This window comes from Primulina eburnea, chromosome 13, assembly GCF_022965805.1.
Source record: "Primulina eburnea isolate SZY01 chromosome 13, ASM2296580v1, whole genome shotgun sequence".
In the NCBI taxonomy this organism is placed as follows: Eukaryota; Viridiplantae; Streptophyta; class Magnoliopsida; order Lamiales; family Gesneriaceae; genus Primulina; species Primulina eburnea.
In genome coordinates, this window is record NC_133113.1 from 2,596,239 (window position 1) to 2,622,244 (window position 26,006).

A 26,006-nucleotide genomic window follows, 5' to 3' on the forward strand; every position below is an offset into this window, starting at 1 on the left:
GTATCTTAGGGGGGGAGAAAATGTAATGCCCTAGATTTTATATCATGTTAAGCACAGATTATTGAAGTTGAATTGATATAATTATAGCCGGGCTATTACGAGATCGAATTAAGCCAAACTTATGAATTACATAATGTGGGGACAGAACTAGTGGCGCCCGAGCGGTAGAAAACAACCGCCCGAGCGCCAATGTTTCGGTAATTCACGTCACGGGCAGAAGGTTCGGCGCCCGGGCGGTAGATTTTGACCGCCCGAGCGCCAAGGGTGCGACTTGAAATTGCTGGACAGAAGATACCGCGCTCGAGCGGTAGATTTGCACCGCTCGAGCGCCAACCCTAATTCACGAAAAGATAACACGTTTCAATACATGCAACGTGATATATATATATATATATATATATATATATATATATATATATATATATATATATATATATATATATATATATATATATACACATCATTCCTTCAGAGAAAAGAAAGGAAAATCGAATTTAGAGGAAAGAATTGATTCTTGATTTTAGAAATTGATTTACGATCAATCCGTCCGTTAGATTTTAAATCCGACTTAGACACTGTGTTCCTACCAACGCAGGCTACTACGGTACATAAGTTTTATTACGTTTTGACATGTTTTGAAATTATGATGTTGTTAGAATTGAATACACGTCATATATGTTATTCTTGACATGTTAGATAGAGTAGAATCGAAGTCAGATTAAGAAACGGATTGATTATGGAATTGTTATGAATTTCAGAATGAAATTGACTGCGAAGTGGTATCATATTTGTATGGTGATTGATTGTAAATGATTGGAATTGATATAGACTGATATAGTATTATCAGTATCGCCAGATTGTACTGTTGTACTGTCAGAATTTGATATAACAGAGATGTTGTGATTTGATTAGATTATTGATACAGAATATATTGATATTGTCATTGCCAGATTGAACAGTGACAGACTTTGAATCGAGACTTCGATTGTATCAGAGCGACAGCAAGAAAGGTATAAATAAATGTTGATTCGGGATTGCACAACTCGAGTTAGGTTTGACTTGAGTTTCCCTAAATCACATACTTTATTTTATTGCATTGATATTTGCAGATTATCAGATTGATATGTTAATGTATTGACTTAGAACAGAGTCAGAGTCCGAGTCTAGGGCAGACAGCCTAGCTAGGGCAGAACCGCCGAGTCTTTCTCAGAACCGATAAGACTCTAGACTTACGGTGTATCGAAGAGCTTCAGATGTATATCGACGTCTATCTCAGACACATTCGATACAGCATACCAAAGTCTAAATTAGATTGGGATGTATGATTGCATGTAATACATTGTTTATACTGGGATATTTATATCTCACCGGAGTTATCCGGCTGTTGTCTTGTTTGTATGTGTGCATGGCAACAGGTGGGACAGGTACAGGGTCACAGAGGTAAAGACAGACCGAGAATAGAGTGGTGATACCGGACTTGGACTAGAGCTAGGGTTTAAACACTTGATAGTAGTTGTTGAACCTGAGTATGTATGATTGTATATTTTATCAGATTTATACTTTTATACTGATATGTATAGGAGTTTGATTCCATTACCTTCCGCATTTAAACAAAAAAAAAATTAGACCCTGTTTATTATCATGGATTAATTAGTCCCAATCATGATTAAAAAAATGATTAGCGTCCGGATCCCCACAGTGGTCCTCTAGTTCATGTGCGCACATCCAGTCCTGCCGACTCAGGCTTCGACACCTTCAGCCTCCTCATCAACATGCTCACCTGCATAATTCGCACCTAATGAGCATAAAGACTCAACACACTTGTAATTTTATATCGAATACATATACATAACATGCAATAGTGAAAAATACTGTAAAAAACATACATTTCATGAACTTAAAAGCATAACGTAAACATATCGTATAAAATCATAACTTGCCAAAACATGACTCATCATAACATCATATACGCATACATTTTTTTTTGTAACGATCATGGGCCATTAGGCTGAACTAACATGGCTCTCGATCGGCCCATACCCATGCACCAGTACTTATCATAGGTCGTTAAGATAGTCGATCATGAGCCTAGCCCATGCCCATGCACAATCACTCATAGAATTTCTCACTCATGGAAAATTGTTTATTTCGTCTCTCCCAACACTTGAACTCAAGACATCCAGGCTTAAGTACCTAGATTTTTAAAGTATTAGTACCACCCAACTGGTACTATCCTAACGACTCATGATCAAAAATAATGCATAAGTATGGGTCGATGCACATGTTGATTTAACTTAATGGTCCACGATCGTTGAATTTTTGAATGATTTAAATAAAAAAAAATTATCTCTAATACTTGATCAGTAAAACTTAGTTAAAGGCCAAATTATCTTATGCTTTTAATGCATCCACCAACGCGTCTCCACATATCCCCTAGATCTTACACACGTCGGCTTGACCTTGTTGGGGGTAGAGTAGATGCTACCTGTGGGGGCAGTGCCCTCACAGGATCTCAGCCATTGATTTTACATGGTGATTAAATCTGGGCCTTTGATCACTTCATAGGGTGTATGTGTGTTTAAATCTGGACCTTTGATCACCTCATGGGGACAGTGCCTCACAAGGTAGGATGAAATAAACCCTTGTTAGGTGTTGAGGATAGATGACACCTCTTGATATCACCACGGATAATCAAGATATTGTCGGTGTCCGACACCAAGAACCTGAGATCCTAGGTCCTATCAATTTTCAAGTTCTCGAACTAGTTTCAAATAGTATTCATAAGAATTTATTTTAAATATTTTCAAATTTTTTAATTATTGAAATATTCAATAAGATATGTCGCATAAAAAACTCGCATGAGATCTCACGAGAGTTTTTTGGAAAAATCTTTAAGATATGCCTTCCGCTTAAAATTATTCAAGCCTATATTTGTTTTTCCTATTTTTACAGTCCATATCTTGAGCATGGGAGGGTTTCCCCGAAAAATCCGCCGAATAATATTGTATTACGACATCATATTCCGACCACCTTAATTAAATGTTGAGATAATTACATTTTTATCATGTAATTGTACTTTTTATATTTGTTGTCTCATGTTAATGTGGATTTGTATTTTTAGTTATGGACATGAATGCTGGCACGGATTTTTGGAAATAAAATTATATAAGTGTTGTGATTTTTATAGAATATTATTTGGAAGAAAACATGATGGACTCCAGTAAAAAAAAATAAAAATTTTGAAATAATAAAATAAAATTTGCATGAGTAAAAATAAAAATTCATCGTTGACATAACAAAAAAAAAATGCAAGCTATATGATTACAAATATAAATTTATTATTAACATGAAAAAAATGGAAAAAAACTACAAACTACGTACATAACCAAATATGTAATTTTCCCATTTTTAAAAAATACGTATTTTTCCCTTAAAAATCCCCATTTAGTAGCTTATACCCACAATACTAATTTTCATCAGGATTGATATACATTAAAGTATACATATATATAGAATAATTTGAATACAATTAAATTTCTTGTAAATTCTAATTCTATTAATTTATAACTTTTCTCAAAAAACATTAGATTGAATTTTCTTATATTTTCTTTGTTTAATTTTTTTCATAAAATAGAAATATTGTTGGAGATAAAGAGTATTTCTGAGAAGAAAATATAGGAGACTGTAGAGGCATTTAATATAATCACCTTTGACATTAAAATTGTCTAATTTAGATAAAAATTAAAAATTTCAAGAGTGAGTATCATGTGAGACCGTCTCACGGATTTTAATCTGTGAGACCGTCTCACGGATTTTAATATGTGTGACTGATCAACCCTACCAATATTCAGAATAAAAAGTAATACTCTTAGCATAAAAAGTAATGTTTTTTCATGGATGACCCAAATAATAGATCTGTCTCACAAATACGACTCGTGAGACCGTCTAACACAATTTTTTCCAAATCTCAAGCCCCTTCTTCTATTTTTCATTTATATCCAATGATCGCTATATATTTAAATAAAAAAATCAAATAACTTATTTATTTACACGCACTATAAAATGATAAAATCTATTACAAATAAAGAAAAATATGTTATTTAAATTATCACATCCCATGTATCTAAACCTAGGAGGAATTACAAATCACCACAAAATAATACATAACAAAATTTCCTAAATTTGAAAAATAAAAATTGACTCGATATTATTAATAATAAAAAAATTAAATCTCAGGGTTGCTTCTTTTGGGTGTATATATAATCAAGATGAGCTTCCAGTGTTCTTCTCATCATGCATTCATCTTCTCGCAGGCCATCGCAGCTATCTTTATCTACATCTACTTTTGCCACTTCATTATCCTGCAGCCATAATTAAAAACACAAATTAAATAAAAAGATCAATTCACGTCAAAAAATTTAAAATTAAATAATAAAAAAAACACACACAAACACATATAGATATATTTCAGTTGGCTAGGTGAGACGTCGACTCGATTAATATCTGTGTTAATTGTCCCACATCAGTTGGATAAACAACATGGAAGTTGTATATATGGGTTTGGACAATCCTCCCTCTTGAGATAGCTTTTGGGGTTGAGTTAAGTTCAAGTATCAATCTTAACATGGTATCAGAGCCTAAGTTCCAGCGTTATATGTTGGACTGCCTATAATTAGGCCACCCGTTCTGCCCATAACTAGGTCATTTGTAAACTCCACGTTCCAGATGTTCATTTCTGGGCGTGAGAGGGGTGTGTTAATTGTCTCATATCAGTTGGATAAACAACCTGGGAGTTGTATAGATAAACAACCTGGGAGTTGTATATATGGGCTTGGATAATCCTCCCTCTTGGTCTAGCTTTTGGAGTTGAGTTAGGTCCAAGTTTCAATCTTAATATTCCGGAATGAAAAAATAATATTTTTCACATAAAAAATAATATTTTTTATGAATTAGAAAAAATAAGAGAAATATCTAATAAAATTGACCCGCGAGTTTGTAAATATAAATCAGATCAACTCATTTCACGAAATGAAAATTGACATATGCAATTCCACGTCTCATATTATCAGGCACATACACACTATAGATTGAAAGGGAAAAGGCTGATTTGCTTAAAATTCGGTGAAAGTCGGTGGAAATAAACAAAAATGATTTTCCAAAAGATTATGTAAATTTCAGAATTTCCGGAAATTATGTTTCTCAAATGAATCAAATCAGAAATACTTTGAGATTTTTGTTTTTTGTTTTAATGAAAATGTATCAATATATACACAAAATAATAAAAGCAAATATAATTATTTGTTCAAAAGAAATTCGAAAACAAAATCATCTCAACCGAACAAAACTTACCCCACGATAAGTTTCCATCGGAGTAACGTCGTTGAACGAAGGCTCCGGCCGGGCTTCGACACGGGACAATGCAAGAAACAGGAGGAGGGCTGCCAAAGAGAGGGCGACGATCTTAGGCATGTTTCTCTGTGTTGTTCTTGAGAAAAATTATGTAGTTTATATAAATTATATAGTTACACAGGGGCATTTCCGTCATTGCAAAAATATCGATTGGTCAACTAGAAAAGTAAGACGGAATAGAATTCGGACAACCCAACGTAGATTTTATCTAAAAGAATGGTTGGCCTCTAGAAGTTCGGATTAATTTAGGTTTTTTTTTTAAAATAAAATTAAAAAAATCCACGTGTCACATTTTTTAATCCATGTATATAGATAAATATCCACTTTTAAACTTATTCCAGATTTAATCTGTAGTTTTTTTTAAAAAAAAGTCTAATTTGGTATAAAATTCAAATATTTCGAAATAATTTTATCGTTGATTTCAAGTATCGAGTTGATTTTAGATAAATAAAATTAAAAAAATTGATTTTATAAGTTTTACCAATTCTTTTCGCACTTTTAGTTCTTTTTTCGTAAAAAAAAAAAACAAAATTATTGCGTTTAGAGTTAATTTTGATAAATGAAATTATCAAAATAAAATTTTGGTTATGTTCCATTGTGGAAGATTCCAAGAGGAAAACAATAAAATAAAATAAAATAAAATTTTGAGTATCGAAGAGACAAAGATTTTGTAGTTGAAGCAATGAAAAGTATGCATTGACAAAATCGTGTTTTTGTTAATGATATGGTTTGGTTTGAAAGAGAGAAGTAAGACATTTTGGCAATAAACAGGTGAGAAGCTTCTATTATTTGGGTATTATCTTCCACAAAATTAGTTATTATCATCATTCATATTTCAAATATTGCAAGTTCTGTTCTTTATTTGTGATTCACCAAAACGTCATGTTTCGATCGTGTTGCATGAATTATTATTCATCTCCAACAATCGACTTCACAATAATTGTGATATCTTACAATCGATGAGAAATGATGATGAGAATTGAATAAAACATTTGTCATTTTATTCAAAATTATAATTGACAATTATCATAATTTGAATGTTCAAACGACACAACAATTTGATCAATCTATTGATGAAGACAATAATTGCTCCAACATAGACATCATAGGCAAAATTTGTGTGAGACAATCTCACGGGTCGTATTTGTGTGACGAGTCTATTATTTGGATCATCCATGAAAAAGTATTAATTTTTATGCTAAGATTATTATTTTTTATTATGAATATCGATAGGGTTGACCCGTCTCACAGATTAAGATCCGTGAGACGGTCTCACATGAGACTCACTCAACATCATACACACATGTAATAAAATTTAAGAATTTTTAAATGTAACCCCATATTCTAAATTATTACATATGTTTACATCTTACCTACTATGAATACATCAAGAAACATATTTAATTTTTCCTAATTTATATTGTCAAACCAAAGCCAAACTTTGTATATATATAATATTATAAGAGACCATTAGTTTTCATGTGTATAATGTCACATCCCTAGTTTTAAAATTTTGAAATTTGGGCACTAAATAATAATAAATAAGGCATATATAAAAGTATGATCTGATAGGACGTCACGGGACCGTATGAACTTAGTGTGAATCTCACAAGAATTGGTCGCATTTTCCCTGAATATTATTTATGTAAGTTTGACTACTATTCTCAAATCAATGGTTCACACAACTATTTATTTCCAATTGAAAACCAATTTATTTTAAATCTAGATAAAAACTTGTGTGAAACGATCTCACAGATCGTATTTTGTGAGACAGATTTTTTATTTGGGTCATCCATAATTTTTTTTTTACTTTTTTTGTTAAAAATATTACTTTTTATTGTGAATATCGATAAGATTGACCCGTCTCACAGATAAAAATTTGTGAGACCGTCTCACACAAGACCTACTCTAAATTCTAACTATCAAGAGAAAAAAAGTACAGTTTTCAAACTAATTAAAAATTAATTATGGGATAATTATATTACAAAATATTATGGATATTCAGCTTTTTTATTATAAATGAATAAAAACAAAATCAAATTTAATTTATATAATTTAAGTAGGTATTTGAGAGGGAGAAATTTGCAAAATAGATTTGATTAACTATTTATTTAAAAATAATCACCTCAATTTTTAAAATAAATAATCGACCAAGATAATAAAAAAAAATCCCGATTGAGAGTTAGTTTAAGAACCGAACCACAAAAAAATCCTTCGGTTCAGTTTTCGAAAGATGGTGCCAGTCGGGTATTTATTCTTGAAACTTAGAGGATGATCTTGAATTTATATAACAAGCCCTGGTTCTATAAAATAGAATCCCATTTCTAACAGAACAAGAATTACGTAATGATCCAATTTGACAGTGGGTAACAGTGATACATGAAGTTGTTTCAGTCCTTCAATTTAGAAGTGGAGCTGTTTTGTATATCCTTTCTTCTTCGAGCAGTACATATGGGTCGACATACGGGGGTGGAGCCGTTGAAGTTTTACTTCCATCATGAACGAATTCAGGTCCAAAATACTGCAGAAAAGATAGGAGAATTAGTTAAGGCTTGACTGAGTTTTAGGATATCCATATCCGAATATCTAAAACCGATCAAACAAATTTAACTAGAAACAACGAAGACACCGAAAATGCGATAATTCAGCAATGCATGTATCCAATGATCATTGTTGCAAACTTGCAATATGATGATGAAACACGAATTTAGGATTAAAAAAACCACCCAGTAGACGATATAAGATATAAGCCCAAGTAACCTTAAGTTCAGCTAATATCAATAGTTTTGACAACAAATCCAGTTGGCTTAAAGCCAAGAGCTAAGAATCCGAAATCTGATAAAGCTTCTGTATGACACAGAATTCAGATAGAAACGTCTTGTGGCATTTTCTCATCAGGTAATTTTGTTCACTCTTCACGTGGCTAGTTCGAATAGCACGAAGAACCAAAAGTGAAGTAAGTATCCCCACCACATCTTATTCTATTGAAATGGTAATAATGGAGTGTATTTACAAATAGGGGCAACAAATATTGCAAGTTTACCAACGAAAGTTACCAGATACAAAGCACAGAAGAATGCAATAGTTGCAAGAATCAACGGCCAGAACGCAAGAAAGAATGTTCCTCCCAGGGTAAGCAAAAGTTTAGCCCGCGGGATCAAGCCCTGTATCATAAAGCAAAAGTTATATACAGATCCCCAAACAGTTGTTAAACGAAGAACCTGCACTGCTTCCAAGAAAATAAGCTTAAGGGGAGACTGAGAAGGATTGGATCCATGTAGAAAACCCAGAAATAAATTTTAATATTATATATCTATTCAGTATAAAATGCAGTTCCGCAACATAGTAAATTTCCAAAAAATCCCATGATAATAAATAAATCAGAAAAAGATAGTCAACCAACCTCTAGGCCTTCACTATTGATTGCCATCGACTTTTCTCTCTGATTAGATATGCTTCTTTCATCATCAGTTGTAACCCCATTTCTTCTTTTGTAGCTCCAACCCCCATCTTCTTCCCTGAATTTTATCTCCTTGTCTCTGTCGATGTTTCTATTTTTTTCCTCGAGCAAAGAAGAAGAATTCATCCCCCGCCTCTTCAATTCTTTCATAAATAAAGACTCGGGAGGTTCCTCACCTAACATACATAGTAATTAGCATGTTTTAACTTAATCGATGACAGCAACTAAAGGAACACATAAGCAAGTCAAATCTTTCTGCAGGATGTATCAATTTACCCGGTGCAAAGAGTTCATACTTAGACTATGCCTCAAGAAGGAAAGATTTATAGCAACAATCTTCCCATATGAACTAGTCCGGGCGTTTACATTCAGTGAAGTATTGCATCAAGTAGTTATGGCTGGTTTATTTAAAACATAACATGATAAGTTAAAATATCACAGAAGTAAACTGTTAAATCGGGTAACGGTTTTCCGGTGCAAAGAGTTCATACTTACACTATGCCTCAAGAAGGAAAGATTTATAGCAACAATCTTCCCATATGAACTAGTTCGAGCGTTTACATTCAGTGAAGTATTGCATCAAGTAGTTATGGCCTATGGGAAAGTTATAAAAAAGAAACCGGTTTATTTAAAACATAACATGATAAGTTAAAATATCACAGAAGTAAACTGTTAAATCGGGTAACAGTTTTTCCGTTCAACGTATTTCAGCCACAGGAACTAGTACAAAATTCTGCTGGAATTCGCCGGAAACAGGGACAATATGCAGCAGAAAAATAAAATGTTTCAGTAAATTGTCACCGGCGAATCAGTGGCTTTTGATACCTACAGAACTAAAACATTCATAAATGGATTTCTGTGTAGTTAAACCACTGAAAGATAATAAGATTCACCAATGCAAAATCTGTAAGCAATTTGGCAATAGATTATCGCCATAAAAGGACTTTTAAGGTATTGAATAAGCAAAGGGTGATCACTATTCCTAAATTTTTCTACAATATTTCCAAAATAAATCCTCATTTCACCCCAAATACATAGCATCGCCCCTTTTATCTCGATTCATCTTCCGTCATCAGAATTTTCTGGGATACCCGGTCCTTACAGATATTTTATAAATCTAGAATTTTCATCATTATACTTCACGTGTACTTAAAAATCAACATACATATCCAATCAAAATAGGCAAAATAACCAAGAACTTCACGGAATCAGCTGTAAAAACTGAGCAATTTCAAGTAATTTAAAATGCAAAAAAAAAAAAAAAAAAAAAAAATTTACTCGTACTCACCTTTGTTTTGATCATCATTTGCTCCAGCTTCACAAGTAACCCAAAACCTCCTATAATCAAATACGATCCCAGAATTCTGAAGCCTGAGATTCCGCCTTACAGATGATTTCGCGTTAATTTCCAAGCAAGAACACCCGAATTTCACGAGAAAATTCGACGGACTGGATTTCAACAGCTGAAGGCAAGAAGCCATTGCAGTCGAAACCATCCGTTTCCAAATATCAAATTCGTTTTCTCTTCTTCTTCAAATTCAATCACGGAAGCTAATCGTGAAAGAGAGGGCTCGAACCAGTGCAACCAGAAGTTTTTTACTACAGAAGGAGTGGCGGAACTTACTCCAGTAAATGTCACGCCCTTGGCGTATGTTAGAAATGGCGGGTTCTCGGTCACTATTCTGCGCGAGATTTGTGGCGGCTTTCTGTAGGTGGACGGGGTGGGTACCGGGTGGGGCTGGGCCGTTGGCTGCTAATATTACGCGTGGCAGTATCTTACTCGTTGATACAAATATATGAAACCAACATTTTCTACACTTTTAATTATTATTATTATTATCTTTTCAAAAAAAAAAATTATTATTATTATTGTTACAAAAAAAAAAAAATATTTGTTAACACCTGCCCCCTCGTTAAAAAAAAATTGTTATCTATAAAATTTTAAATAAAATAAAAAAATAAAAACATATTTAATAACCATCTAATTTTTTTTTCCCATAAAATTCGATTTTTCTCAAATACGAGATCCTAATAAAAAGGAGATCCGGCCAACAACTTTACACATATTTCAATTCATAATAATTGTCCCCTAAATTAAATATGTGTGTCCCTGTAAATAAACAAAAGCAAAAACTTTGTGAGACGATCTCACGGATCGTATTTTGTGAGACGGATCTTCATTTGGGTCATCCATGAAAAAATATTACTTTTTTGATAAAAATATTGGTTTTTATTGTGAATATCGGTAGAGTGGACTCGTCTCACAGATTAAGATCCGTGAGACGATCTCATAGTCATATGAGACTCACTCATAAACAAAAATGTTCGATTTTGAGCGAACTCTGGTTCTTAATGAGTGCACGACTTGTGATGGTGAGACCAAATTCAATGACACGTGATGCATCAGAGTAGATAGCATCGAATGATATCTTTGAATCTGTCTCCACAATTATTTTTCTTGCCCCGACTAAATGCCTTATATAGTGTTTTATTTTGATTTCTAGGTGTTTTTTTTCCACCTCATTTGTATATAAGCATTTCACCCATACTATCAACCTTCGATTTTGAATCGATAAATTTTAATGAAAATATCGATATCATACTTTCGTCTAATTTTTAAATAATTTATTTTGAATCAACATATTTATTTTATGCATTTCCATTTTACTAGATTTATATATCTTTTTAAAAATAATTTTTATTACATATATATACCAGATGCATGTATAGGGATGTCAATGGGTCCGAGTTTTACCCCGACCCGCAATGGATCCGCTTGTATGGGGTGGGTTTGGGCATACTAAATGGGTCATGAGATGGGTCTCAGGTCCAATTTTTCAGACCCGTCTGGATATGGGGCGGGTCATGGGTCCTATAATACCCGCCACATACTCTCCCCATATATATGTGCATATAAATATTCTAGGGTTTTAGTTTTATTAATTTTCATTTTTTTAGTAGTTCACCTCAACTATAACGATCTTAGCTATTCTTATGTCAACTGTTATATTTGAATCTGCTTTTAGCAATAGTGGAAGGATAGTTAGTCCTCATCTTAGTAGACTTAAATATTGTCTACTCACTGATTTTATATTGATCTGTTTAAATAATGTTATGACTTTTTTTGGGGATGTCAAGATTTTTTTTGAGAACTAGTAACTCTTTTTTTTTTGTATGTAATTCTTTTTATCGTGAAAATACTTTGTTTGTTATTATTAAGTTTGGTCGAATACATGAATTAATTTTCCACAATGATGTATTTAGAGGCTTGTCTGTTTCATAATTCAGTCATGTGAGAAGAAAGATTACTTTTTTATTTTAAAAAAATCCGGGTCTCACGGGTCTACCCGACTCCATTTCGTATTCGAGGTGGAGTGGATCCGAAAAATATTTAACCGGGATGAGGCGGGTAATGTGTCAAAGTTTTTTTCATGGGGAGGGTCTTGTGTTTAGCCAAACCCGCCCCATTGACAACCCAAAACCCTCCCCATTGACATCTCTATGCATGTAAGTATTATACTGTAGCAATTGTGAAAGTGCTATTTTCATATTTAAAAAAAATTTAATGATTATTTATTTTGAAAATGAAATTTCGCCCCTAAATATATTAAACTATTAATTTGATAAATATAAATTAAACTCAAAACCCTTATTTTCATTTATTTTTTAATGAAACTAAATATTAATATTGTTATTATAGTTGTATTGTATCTTATTTTCTTTTTGCCCTTCAAAGTTTTTTTTTTTTTTTAAAGAACTGAAGCTATCAGTTTTGGATTACCATTGTATTCTAAGGTCATGATTGGTATACTGACTATGATTGAAATGATATGTTTATTTCATTATTGAAAATGACTGGTAAAAATTACTTTTAATTATCAAATAAATTTTTAATTAAATTTCAAAATAATAGCCATTCAAAAATATTTATTATTATTGTGAAAAAATAAAAATTTATGGTAAAAAGTAAAAATCTCAAACTCTCAAAATTTACCAAACTACACACTTTATAATATTTTTCTCTCTACTCAATTGTGATTTTCTTCACAAATGAGAGATCTATTTATAGAGTTTCATTACACATAATCCAAAAAATAAAATACATCATTACATACATCATCACACACAAATTTCTAATTTTACAACTCTTATTTTCAACATTCAAATATTCAACTATTACTTTTCAATATTCAAATCATTTATTTTCAACACTCCCTCTTGTGATGATAATCATGATATGATGATGTCTTCATTACATGTTTTGTACTGCCTCGTTAAAAACCTTACTTGGAAAAACCCATTGGGATAAAAACCATAGTAAGGGAAAAAGAGTGCAGTCACGTAAACTCCCCCTGATGTTGACATGAACAATTCTTCACAAATTTCGTAGATTGCGCATCCCAATATTATATATGTGCTTTCTGAATATTGACGTAGGAAGTGCCTTTGTGAAGAGATCTGATGAGTTTTCACTTGATTGAATGTGACGAGCATCAATACATTTATTCTTCTCAAGCTCCTTGGTGAATGCGAAGAACTTAGGAGGAATATGTTTAGTTCTGTCGCTTTTTATGTATCCTTCTTTCATTTGAGCAACACATGCAGCATTATCTTCATATAGTATCACAGGCTTCTCATCGAATGATAATCCGCATGAAATTTGGATATGTTGTGTCATTGATTTTAACCACACACATTCACGACTTGCTTCATGTAGTGCAATAATCTCGGCATGATTTGATGAAGTTTTACGAGCGTTTGTTTCTGTGAACGCCAAGATATTGCAGTGCCTCCACGAGTAAATACATGTCCAGTTTGGGAACGTGTCATGTGTGGATCAGATAAGTATCCAGCATCAGCATAACAAATTATACTTGGATTAGCATCTTTTGAATACAAAAGTCCCAAGTCTGTCATTCCTCGTAGATAACGGAATATATGTTTAATTCCGTTCCAGTGTCTCTTTGTTGGATATGTGCTAAATCTTGCCAACAGATTCACGGCAAAAGATATATCAGGACTTGTACAATTTGTAAGGTACATAAAGGTACCGATGACACTTAGATATGGTACTTCTGGACCAAGAATATCTTCATCATCTTCACATGGACGGAATGGATCCTTTTCTATGTTTAATGATCTAACAACCATTGGAGTACTTAAAGGATTTGCTTTATCCATATTAAAACGTTTAAGGATCTTTTCTGTATAATTTTTCTGGTGAACAAACATTCCACATTCTTTTTGTTCAATTTGTAAACTCAGAAAATACTTGGTTTTTCCATGATCCTTCATTTCAAATTCTTCCTTCAAGTATGACACAACTTCTTGAATTTCTTTATTTGTTCCAATGATGTTTAAATCATCAACATTTTCAGCAATAATTACGCATCCGTATGTTGTTTTCTTAATGAAAACACAAGGGCATATTGAATTATTTGCATATCCTTTTTTCATCAAGTGATAACTTAGTCGATTATACCACATTCGACCTGATTGTTTTAACCCATATAATGATCTTTGTAATTTCACAGAATAACATTCCCTGGGTTTTGAACTTTGTGCTTCAGGCATCTTAAATCCTTCATGGATTTTCATATATATATATTACTATCAAGTGATCCATATAAGTAAGCTGTAACAACATCCATAAGACGCATTTCTAAATTTTCAGACACCGCCAAGCTAATCAAATACCGAAACGTAATTGCATCCATCACAGGAGAATACGTTTCTTCATAATCAATTCCAGGCCTTTGAGAAAAACCTTGTGCAACAAGTCGAGCTTTATATCTTACTATTTCATTTTTCTCATTTCGCTTTCGAATAAAAACTCATTTGTATCCAACAGGTTTACACCTTCAGGTGTAAGGACTATAGGTCCAAAAACATTACGTTTATTTAGCGAATCTAATTCAACCTGGATGGCATCTTTCCATTTTATCCAATCCTGCCGATTTTTACATTCACCAAAAGATTTTGGTTCATGATCTTCGTTATCATTTATGATGTCGATTGCCACATGATAAGTGGTGTTTTTACGTGTTTATTGCATTAGTTTTAGTTGTGTTTACATTGTGCATGCATGCATTTCATTTACATTTTGTTCATTTTATAGTAATTATTTGCATTTTATCATGTCTCACTTGTGTGTGATGAATCTGCAGGAAAAATGGTCGGAAAACGGAAAATATAGCAAAGTGAAAAAACTGAAAGACATTACAGAAGGTTGGCGCCCGAGCGGTACATTTCTACCGCCCGGGCGCGAGAAGACGAAGTGCCGAGACAGAGATTTGGCGCTCGGGCGGTGATTTTCTACCGCCCGAGCGCGAATGCCGCACCAGCCGAGCACCGCTTATTTTTGGAAAGTTTCATTCGCGATTTCTTACCTTAATTTGGATGGTGGTTGCTATGGAAAGGGGATGGCACGAATTTTGGGCATTCATTCAGACATAATTCGACAGCCATCAAGGAGCTTTGGAGAGAACTTTGCGCTTGGAATGAAGATTTGAGTTTTCCGGGCACCGTTCTTCGCAGATTTCGTCTCGTCTAGTATTTCTAATCTAGTTTCTTTCATTTTTAAACATTGTTGCATTTATTTTGACAATGAATTTTAGTAGCTAACTTTAATATTTGTTGTAATTAAAGGGGATCCTACCCCAAACTTTCAGTTGGTTAATTTATATTTCGGTTTGTGATTTATTCTTGATTATTCTACGATTTTCATTGTGTCGTTGAGCGTAGCTAATTTTTACGAAAATTTTATATCACGAGTGAGTTCGAGAGAATAACTAGTGATAGGATCGAGTAGTATAATCTGCGGATCTACAATTTGCATAGACATATGAAATTGGATACGTGCCGATAGTCATAGTCCTTAGGGTCGAAAACTAGGGGATTTCATCAATCGAAATGCGGTTCATTCTTGATAAATAATTAAAGACATTTAATTACTTCATTGAGTGAATTAGTTTGGCATAGCTCGAGAGAGTGTGTTCAATTGAATAGGAAATCCTGTCGGAAGCGTAGAACACAATCGAACGAATTAATTAATTAATAAGGGGTAGGTGAACCAGAATTCCCAACAAATTCTTTTATCATTTGAAATTTAATCCATTGATTTAGCATTCATATTTCATCATTTAATCTTTGAGCTTGTTTATTTAAATTTTCTTGAATTTTATTAGTCATAAAACAAACAATCAAATTTCGTCGCTAAAGTTTTAATAACTAAAATAATAATTGTGAAACACAGTCTTCAGTGGAACGATACTCGTACTCACGTACACTATATTATAACTTGACATCGTGCACTTGCGATTTATTTTGAGCATACAAAATCATATTTTTATTGGGGATTTTACTGTGCAAGTTCAGTTCGATCAAGTTTTTGGCGCCGTTGCCGGGGACTGTTAATCTACAATTATATTTTTAGTTATTTTCTTTAGTGTATTTTATTTTTACTGAACTAACACTCCATATTTTGATTCAGATATCTCTTCCGGTGCATGCCAAAGTCACTTGACTTGGAGCTTGAGTGTGACCCTGAAATTGAAAGGACTTTCCGCAGGCGAAGACAACAGCAAAGACTTAAGGAACTGATGGAGAGGCACGAACAAGAGCAGGAGGCAGAGCGCCAAAACGAGAGACGAATTGAGATGCCACGCCGCATACCCATGTTAGAGTATGCCCAGCCTTCTTTGGATGGTGCATGCCCCAGCATTGTGAGGCCGATTGTGCGGGCAAACCAATTCGAAATCAAACCAGCCATTATCCAGATGATTCATAAAACCGTCCAATTTGGAGGAACTGCTGTGGACGATCCAAACACACACATCGCGGATTTTCTTGAGATTTGCGATACTTTTAAATTTAATGGAGTTTCTGATGATGCTGTTAGACTGCGTTTATTTCCTTTCTCTTTGCGTGATAAAGCTAAAGCTTGGTTAAATTTTTTACCTGTAGGTTCGATAGCTACATGGGAGGACATGGCGAAGGCGTTTCTCATCAAATACTTTCCTCCATCGAAGACCATGAAGCTGCGGGCAGACATCACAACATTTGCTCAGTTCGATCAAGAGTCACTATATGAGGCGTGGGAGCGTTTCAAAGATCTATTACGAAGATGCCCACATCACGAGTTGCCACTTGGGTTAGTCGTTCAAACCTTTTATTACGGTTTGCTTACTCCTAACCGTACTATGATAGATGCTGCTGCATGTGGGAACCTTTTGAGGAAGACTGCGGAAGAAGGATATGAGTTGTTGGAGGAGATGGCTGCGAGCAGCTATCATCCTCAATCTGACAGGAACAACCAGCGGAGAAGTGCCGGAGTTCACCAGGTAACTGATTTTTCTGTTATTACGGCACAACTTGACGCTTTAAACAGGAAAATAGACGGCTTGAACGTGAGTGGCACGGCTATGCGTCTTCAAGAGATATTCTGTGAGAAGTGTGGAGGGGAACACTATGTGAAAGACTGTCAAGATGGAAATCCCTTCTATGTGCAAGATGAGGCACCGGTGAATCAAGTGGGAGTCCAAAACCGCCCAAGGAATGACCCTTACTCGAACACATATAATCCTGGGTGGAGGCAACATCCCAACTTCTCATGGGGCGGTCAAAACAGTCATAATAGGCCGCAAGGAGGACAAAAATATGCGAAACAACCGATGTACAGATCCGATCCTCCTAGAGAAGAAAAGTCCAACTTGGAACAAATGATGTCTAAGTTTATCTCATCCACTGAAACTCGACTCCAAAACCAAGATGCATCAATAAAGGGGCTCGAGAATCAAATTGGACAGTTGGCCAAGATGATAGCAAGTAGAGAGCCGGGCACCTTGCCAAGTAATACCGAGACTAATCCAAAAGAGCAAGTGAAGGCCATTGAGTTGAAGAGCGGAAAAGTTTTGGAGCCTAGAGAAAAAGAGAAAAGCCAAGTGCCAGATGAACATGCTGCGACGTCTCAAGGTAAGTCATCTAACTCTACACCAGCACTCACTGCACAACCTAAGATTGTTATCCCTCCACCTTTTCCTGCAGCATTAAAAAAGGCAAAACTAGATGCACAATTCGGTAAGTTTTTAGAAGTGTTTAAAAAATTGCATATTAATATTCCTTTTGCCGATGCTTTGATGCAAATGCCTAGTTATGCTAAATTTTTAAAGGACATCTTAGCCAACAAGAGAAAATTGGAGGATCACATGACGGTAAATTTGACCGAAAGTTGCTCTGCTTTGGTGCAAAACAAAATCCCACCGAAACTAAAAGACCCAGGGAGTTTTTCTATCCCTTGCATGCTTGGTGATGTTGTTTTTCGTAAAGCGTTGTGTGATCTTGGTGCAAGTATTAATCTGATGCCCTTATCTGTTTTCAGGAAACTCGGATTAGGAGAGCCTAAGCCGACGAGGATGTCTTTACAACTGGCTGACAGGTCTGTCAAGTACCCCCGCGGAGTGATCGAGGATGTGCTAGTGAAAGTGGACAAGTTTATCTTTCCTGCGGACTTCGTGGTGCTTGATATGGATGAGGATGAGGAGATGCCTCTGATTTTGGGTAGACCGTTCCTTGCGACTGGCAATGCACTGATTGATGTGCAAGAAGGGAAGTTGCGATTGAGAGTGGGCGACGAAGAGATTACTTTTGATGTGTTTAATGCACTTAAGCACACACTGCATTTTGATAGTTGTTTTAGAATTGATGCTTTTGACTCTCTTGCGTCTAACTATGTGCAGGATGCTCTTAGGGACCTTTGGAGGCCACTATCGATACTGAATTGGGATAAGAGGAATTGGATGAGGAAAGAGCCGAAATTGTGGCACACTTTAATGCCAACCAACCATGGAGAAGACCAATGAGGATGCGACTAGAGGATCTAGGAGAACGAAGAGATTTGACCCCTCAAAAGTCAAGCATCGAGGATCCCCCAACACTTGAGCTGAAGCCGTTGCCTCCACACCTCAAGTATGTGTAATTAGGTGAGAATAAAACTTTACCTGTCATTATTTCTGCTGCTTTGACAGATGTGATGGAGGACAAACTGTTGGAAGTATTGAAAGCACACAAGAGTGCATTTGGGTGGAAGGTAGCGGATATCAAAGGGATCAATCCATCAGTCTGCATGCACAAGATCTTGATGGAAGAGAAGTACTCACCTCTTGTGCAACCTCAAAGACGATTAAATCCAAAGATGCAAGAGGTAGTAAAGGCTGAAACAATTAAGCTTCTCGACGCAGGTATTATCTATCCTATATCTGATAGTGCATGGGTAAGTCCTGTTCAGTGTGTGCCAAAGAAAGGTGGGATTACGGTGATCACAAATGAAAATAATGAATTAATACCCACTAGGACTGTTACGGGATGGCGTGTGTGCATTGATGATAGGAAATTGAATGATGCCACCCGTAAAGACCACTTTCCCCTTCCCTTTATTGATCAAATGCTTGAGAGGTTAGCGGGTCATGAGTTCTATTGTTTTCTAGATGGGTATTCTGGGTATAACCAAATCATGATTGCGCCCGAAGACCAAGAGAAAACCACTTTCACTTGTCCTTATGGCACTTTTGCTTTTAGACGGATGCCATTTGAAAGATGTGCCATTTGATTTCACTTCTGACTGTTTACAGGCATATGAGAATCTTAAGGAGCGCTTGGTGACGGCTCCTGTCTTGGTGGCACCGGATTGGGATCTACCTTTCGAGATAATGTGCGACGCCAGCGACACTGCAGTGGGGGCCGTGCTTGGCCAGCGACAAAACAAGGTATTTCATACAATCTACTATGCAAGTAAGACCTTAGATGAGGCTCAATTAAATTATGCAACAACTGAGAAGGAACTACTAGCCGTAGTGTTTGCACTTGACAAATTTCATTCATACCTTGTTTTGTCCAAAATAATTGTTTTCACTGATCATTCGGCCCTCAAATATTTACTTGCTAAAAAAGATGCAAAGCCACGCTTACTTCGGTGGATATTATTGTTGCAAGAGTTTGATTTAGAGATCAAGGACAAGAAGGGTGTTGAGAATGTGGTAGCAGATCATTTGTCTAGATTAGAATGTATTTGTAATGATTCTGTTGAGCATGCTATCAATGATTGGTTCCCGGATGAGCAACTATTTGAGGTGAGAAATTGTCCATGGTATGCAAATTTCGCTAACTATCTTGTCACAGGCACACCTCCACCAAACCTATCTTTTCACCAACGAAAGAAATTCTTTTCTGACGTGAAATACTATTTTTGGGAGGAACCGTTCTTGTTTAAGATTTGTGCAGATTCCATGATAAGACGGTGTGTTGCGGAGGAAGAGTTTTATAAGATTCTCAACCATTGCCATGATCGTGAGGTAGGTGGTCACTTTGGACCAACGAGGACGGCATCTAAGGTACTCGAATGTGGCTTTTATTGGCCAACCCTCTTTAAAGATGCTCGTTCTTATGTGCTACATTGTGATAAATGCCAACGGTCAGGTAACATCTCTAACCGTCACGAAATGCCTTTAAATAATATCATTAAGTGTGAGGTTTTTGATGTATGGGGGATAGATTTCATGGGACCGTTTCCCAGTTCTTTCACGAAAAAATACATTTTGGTGGCGGTGGATTATGTGTCTAAGTGGGTAGAGGCGGAAGCATACGCCACTAATGATGCTCAAGTGGTTCTAAAATTTTTGAAGAAAAACATTTTTAACCGCTTTGGAACACCACGAGCAATCATTAGTGATGGTGGCACTCATTTTTGCAACAAACTCTTTGAAAAACTTTTGAGCAAATATGGTGTCACACATAAAATCTCTACCCCTTATCACCCCCAGACGAGCGGTCAAGTGGAAGTGTCGAACCGAGAGATAAAGAGAATTCTGGAGAAAGTGGTATGTGTCAGTAGGAAAGATTGGTCGGTAAGATTAGATGATGCTCTTTGGGCGTATAGGACTGCTTTTAAAACACCTATAGGCTCTACACCGTATAGGCTTTTGTTTGGTAAAGCATGTCATCTACCTGTTGAGTTAGAGCATCGAGCATACTGGGCCACAAAAGCGCTAAACTTTAATTTTACTGATGCAGGTGAACAGCGGTTGCTTCAATTGGACCAGTTGGAGGAATTTCGAAATTTGGCCTATGATCTTGCACTGTCTTACAAGGAGAAAACCAAAAAGGCTCATGACAAGAGATTCATCGAGAGAGAATTTAAAGTGGGTGAAAGTGTTCTGCTCTACAACTCCCGGTTGCGCTTGTTTCCCGGTAAATTGAAGTTGCGATGGTCCGGTCCATTCGTGATCTCGAAAGTTTATCCATCGGGAGCTGTCGAATTGAAAGATGGGAAGGACGGGACATTCACGGTCAATGCCCAGCGCCTCAAGCACTACATGGGTGGCACAGTTGAGCCACAACTTGGAATCACACGGTTCCAAGATAATCCGAACTGAGACGGACCGACAGTCAAGCTCTCGATTATAAATTGAGAACTATTCTTTTTCTCTTATCTTGCATTTAATTCAATTTTAATTATTGTCATCTTTATTCGTATTTATTGTTCATCTCGTTTCTTGTTTTTCATTTTTGTTTTTAAAAAAAAAATGCGATTCTGGACAGAAAGTTGGCGCTCGGGCGGTATTTTTGTACCGCTCGAGCGCAAAACCCAACTCGGCTTACAGAAAGTTGGCGCTCGGGCGGTGATTTCCTACCGCTCGAGCGCGCCCGAATACCTCTGACTTTTAAGTCCAGAGTGGTTGGCGCTCGAGCGGTAACTTTTTACCACTCGAGCGCGATGCCTTTTAAACGCGAGATCCCCTTTTCTTTCTTCATTCTGCACGAAATCTCCCCCCAAATTTTCTCACAATCCCTATCCCTCTTCCCTCTCCTCTCATCTTCTTGCAGGGAATCACTCCAACCATCAAGAATCAAGCTTCGTGGGCACGCTCCTCCTTCGGATTTCACGCGTCATCTTCACCGATTCCCCCACAATCTCTCTCCTCCACTCCTATGGCTCCAAAGAAGAAACAAAGAGGTACTTCCGCTTCTTCGACTTTTGATAGGCATCGCTTTGTTAGTGAGGAAGCTCGGGCTAGTTATGAGCATGTTAAGATAAATAGAAATCCAATAGTGGAGAGGGGATTCCGAAAACAACATGAAGATAGGCACGTAGAAACTCGGATAGAATTGGAACGGCGTGGATGGGAAACTTTTTCCAATCATCCTAAGGCGGCGGTAGTTTCGGTGGTGCGTGAATTTTACGCAAATGCTATGGAGGGGAGAAATGGGACGGTGTTTGTTCGGGGTGTTCACGTCCCGTATGACTCGGCAACTATCAATGCACTTTTGGAAACGGCGGAGGTCGACAATTCTCATTTTGAGGCTTTAGCCACTGACCCGAACTATGACTTGATCATCACAGCGCTATGCCATCCGGGTGCGGGTGCTATGTGGAAACCATTGGGCGGACCGCCGAGCTGCTTCGACGAGAAATTCTTAACCGCTGACGTTGCCATGTGGTACTTATTTGTGGCCCGACGGATGATGCCGGTCTCGCATAAGAGCGAGGTCCAAAAGGAACGAGCGGTTCTCCTTTTTGCGTTAAGTCACGGCTACGACGTGAATGTGGGCACACTGATCAACTCTCAAATCATGTTGTGTGCTCGCAACAGTCACGTCGATCTGTTCTTCCCGACGATTATATCCGAGTTGTGTGCCCGTGCGGGAGTTCTATTCCGGGACGACGAGGAATGGATTCAACCCATGAAGCCGATCTATATCGACGACTGGAAAAGGCAGAATGCCAAGCGCCAAATCGACTTCCCCTCTCCCGAGGAAGATGTAGGTGGTTCTAGCACCGCCGCTGCACGTCCCCGTCCACCACCACCCCGCCGGAGAACTCAAACTGATATGATGGCTGAGAATCTCGCCTTCCAAACGTATCAGGGTCAATTCAACTCATATGTCACCGACCATCTATCGCACATTGACTCCATGATGCGCTCGCTACTTGTGCAAGGAGGCACTGAACCAGGGACCGTGCCGCCATCTCCGCTACCTCCTCCCCCATTCCAGTTCCAGTATGATTATTACCAGCACGGGGGTGCCGCCGGAGTGCAACCGCCGGAACATGACGAGGATGAGCCTTGATCAGGGGAGTTTACTGTTTCCCCTTTCTTTTTATTTTTGCATATTCCATCTTGCATTTGCATTCATGAGTTCTTTTTGTTCTTATTGTGTGTTTCGTTTTGTGCTATGAGGGCATTGCACAACTCAAGTATGAGGGGGTGGGTAGTTTGTTTTGTTTGTCTAGTTAATTGGCTTAGTTTCGTTGCATTTCTTTTGTTTGGTGTCGTTTATGGTGAGAAGACATGTTTATGAGCCAATGATGATGGTGAATTGATAGTTTAAAAAAATATTGATTGGGTCACTTCGTGAAGGATACTCGTGATTGTTAAAGCATGAATTATGGTATAAATTTTGAACTTTTTAAGCACATATGTGTGGGGGCTAGAATTTTGTAGGAATAATGGTGAAATTTGAAAGTTTTGTGTAGTTAACTTGAAAGACATCATTTACAAGTTGATTTAGCATGTAAACCCGTGGAAATAAGTCACTGATTGGGATCGTGAATGAGAGCAATTGATGTGCCTTGAACTTTACATATACCTCCTTCCCGATGCACTGAATTTACATATTATACTCTTGACCAGCTATTATCCAAAAGTTATATATTCTTAGCCTAGGGAGTACATTTGTGAAAATTGTGCATCAACATGTTGAAATAACAAAGTTTCTTTCAAAAAGATCTTTGAGAAAAAAAAAGGAGATGTAAGGTGAGGGGGAAGCCGAAATAAAGGGAATGAAATTCTATTCCTAGGCTAAAAGTTGGAGATGTAAGGAGACGAGGAAAGTCAGACGAAAAATCTTGACAATTGCACAATGAAAATGATCGGTGTACTGCCAACTTTTAGCCACTTGAGCTTATTTTCCTTCTTTTTGACACCCTTGTCTGCACTTAAAAATTTAATAAAGTTCAAATGATGGTTAGTGATGAATGGACACGGGGGTGCATGCTAGTGATACTTGTATTGAAGTGTTAATTGAGTGACTCGCATGATTTGATGATTGATCTATTTGAAGTACCAATGACTAGACCCATCATGACACACACACACGTTCAAATTAGTGTCAAGATTTATGTGTAGATGAGAATGAGTATTCGTTTGCGATTTGACTTGACTATGATTTGTGGGGCCTCGGGTCCGATATCTAATACTAATAATTTTAAATGTATCAAACCAAACGATTTAATAAAATATATAATTTCTTGTTCACAAACTTACATAAACATCGTCAGAATAATTTAAATGTCTCAAATGTTTGAAATATAATTTTCAACATGTCAAAATAACTAGTGAACAAAAGAAATCCAAACATCATCACATAGCTCCTAAGACCCGAGAATCCCACTCTAACTCGTATCTACTCGCCTGGAACTGGATTCTGGCATCCCAAGCCTCGCCTCACCTACCGTCAAGCACATGAAAACAAGAGGTAGCCGCCATGCCGGTGAGTATAAACCCAGTATGATACAATCAATAACATATGAGAATTAAAATTTCAAATAGTTAATATAAATTCATAAAGATGCAATATAATGCAATGCATGATCAGAAGCTGTGGGCTATCAATAAATCTCAAGATCAAGTGAATCGTCTGGTCATAGGGTACCCAAGGGAATAGAATCACCCAGCAACATCCACCGACTCATCCGCTCGAGGTGGATTGCTGTGTTCTACAATCCCAAGACTATGGTGCGCCTATAGAGAGTGTTCAGGCCATAGCAGCGACCTCCGCATACACTATGCCAACTCAACTATAGCCCCATACGTCCAACAAATCAATAAATCGAGGCGACCTCCGCCATATCAAATCTGAATCAACAAGTGGCTCAATATGCAATGTCATGATGCAAATCAATATCATCATCTCGATATCATAATCAACTCATCTCAATACAACAATCATCATCAAATCACAATAGTTCAGCTAGCCATAGAGTTTCAACTTAAATAAAATGATACTTTTACCTCGTATGTTACCGACCGTAACATACCTTTCAAATATTACCAAAAGAAGATCGAAATGCGTAGGTGAGAAGTCTTGAACCTTTGAATTCTACTATAACTCAAGGACTTTGATCATCTATCAAAACAAAGTAATTTCTGTTCAAAATTCATAATTAGTTCAATACTGCTTCGAATCAAGATCCGTAAATTTCTTAACCTTAATATGCCATAAAAATATTCATTGAATCATTTCATCAAACACATGGCATGTGTGGTAAAGAAATTTGCTCCTATGCTTTGCCATTGGCTTCAATTCCATTTTATATTCAAACCAACACAATTACAACGTCTCCAACATCTCAATATCTCAATTATCAACTCAAATATCAATTCTAAACTTCAACTCATTTCCAAACTTGAATAAAAATATAACATACTTACACCATCTTGAAGATCTTGGAGAGAGGATCACAAATCTAACTTCATTTCATAATTTCGTTGAACAATCTCCCATATATTGAAGAAGAAATGAATAAAATGAAAAGGAAGAAGAGAACCCTAGCTTCCAAACCGATAGAGAGAAGAGAAGGAGAAGGAAAATGAGTAAAAAGAGGGTCCCATTCGATTTTATGCCTTCCCAAACACCAAACACGCTTTTTCAACTTGCTGGCTCGTTAGGGCGGATGTTTTTGTCCGCTAGGGCGCGTAACTCTCGGCCAGAAATAAAAAATTTCGAACAAGGCTCGCTAGGGCGGATGTTTTTGTCCGCTAGGGCGAGCACACTGCGCACCTCCACTACAAAGATCGCTTCCGAAACGCCTCTTCCCTTCAGAATTTGGAAAAGTCGTAAACTACAAAGTTGTAGCCCTCTGTCCTTTATTTAACCTCTCAAAATTTCAGATCATTTGGAGCTCTGAGTAAAAAGTTATGCTAAATCTCCCAACATGTGTCATTGTAGGAACGACGATACGCACGGCACACTTCGGGGCGCTTTTGGCTCGTCTTCCTTAATGATTTGACCAAAACTCAAAACTGGAAAGTTATAGTCTTATGTCATATCTTTCTAATGGAAGTGGCCTCACATCAATTGG

The 26,006-nt window shown here is 36.5% G+C and overlaps 1 protein-coding gene, 1 long non-coding RNA gene and 1 other non-coding gene across 3 annotated transcripts; all 3 read right to left on the minus strand.

The window, feature by feature from the left end:
* Positions 1–4,029: 4,029 nt before the first annotated feature.
* LOC140809962 (uncharacterized) lies at positions 4,030–5,590 on the minus strand. The gene is made up of 2 exons (XR_012113210.1): positions 5,350–5,590; positions 4,030–4,361 (listed from the first exon to the last, which is right to left on the minus strand). It is a non-coding gene; the product is annotated as an uncharacterized lncRNA (long non-coding RNA).
* Positions 5,591–7,627: 2,037 nt separating this feature from the next.
* On the minus strand, positions 7,628–10,486 carry LOC140808860 (uncharacterized). Its single transcript, XM_073166168.1, has 4 exons — positions 10,158–10,486; positions 8,813–9,045; positions 8,466–8,573; positions 7,628–7,930 (listed from the first exon to the last, which is right to left on the minus strand). Exons 1-4 carry the CDS (start codon positions 10,363–10,365, stop codon positions 7,808–7,810), a joined length of 672 nt encoding a protein of 223 aa, XP_073022269.1. The 5' UTR covers positions 10,366–10,486; the 3' UTR covers positions 7,628–7,807.
* Positions 10,487–16,906: 6,420 nt separating this feature from the next.
* LOC140810980 (small nucleolar RNA R71) lies at positions 16,907–17,012 on the minus strand. The gene has a single exon (XR_012113375.1). It is a non-coding gene; the product is annotated as a small nucleolar RNA R71 (small nucleolar RNA).
* Positions 17,013–26,006: the final 8,994 nt, after the last annotated feature.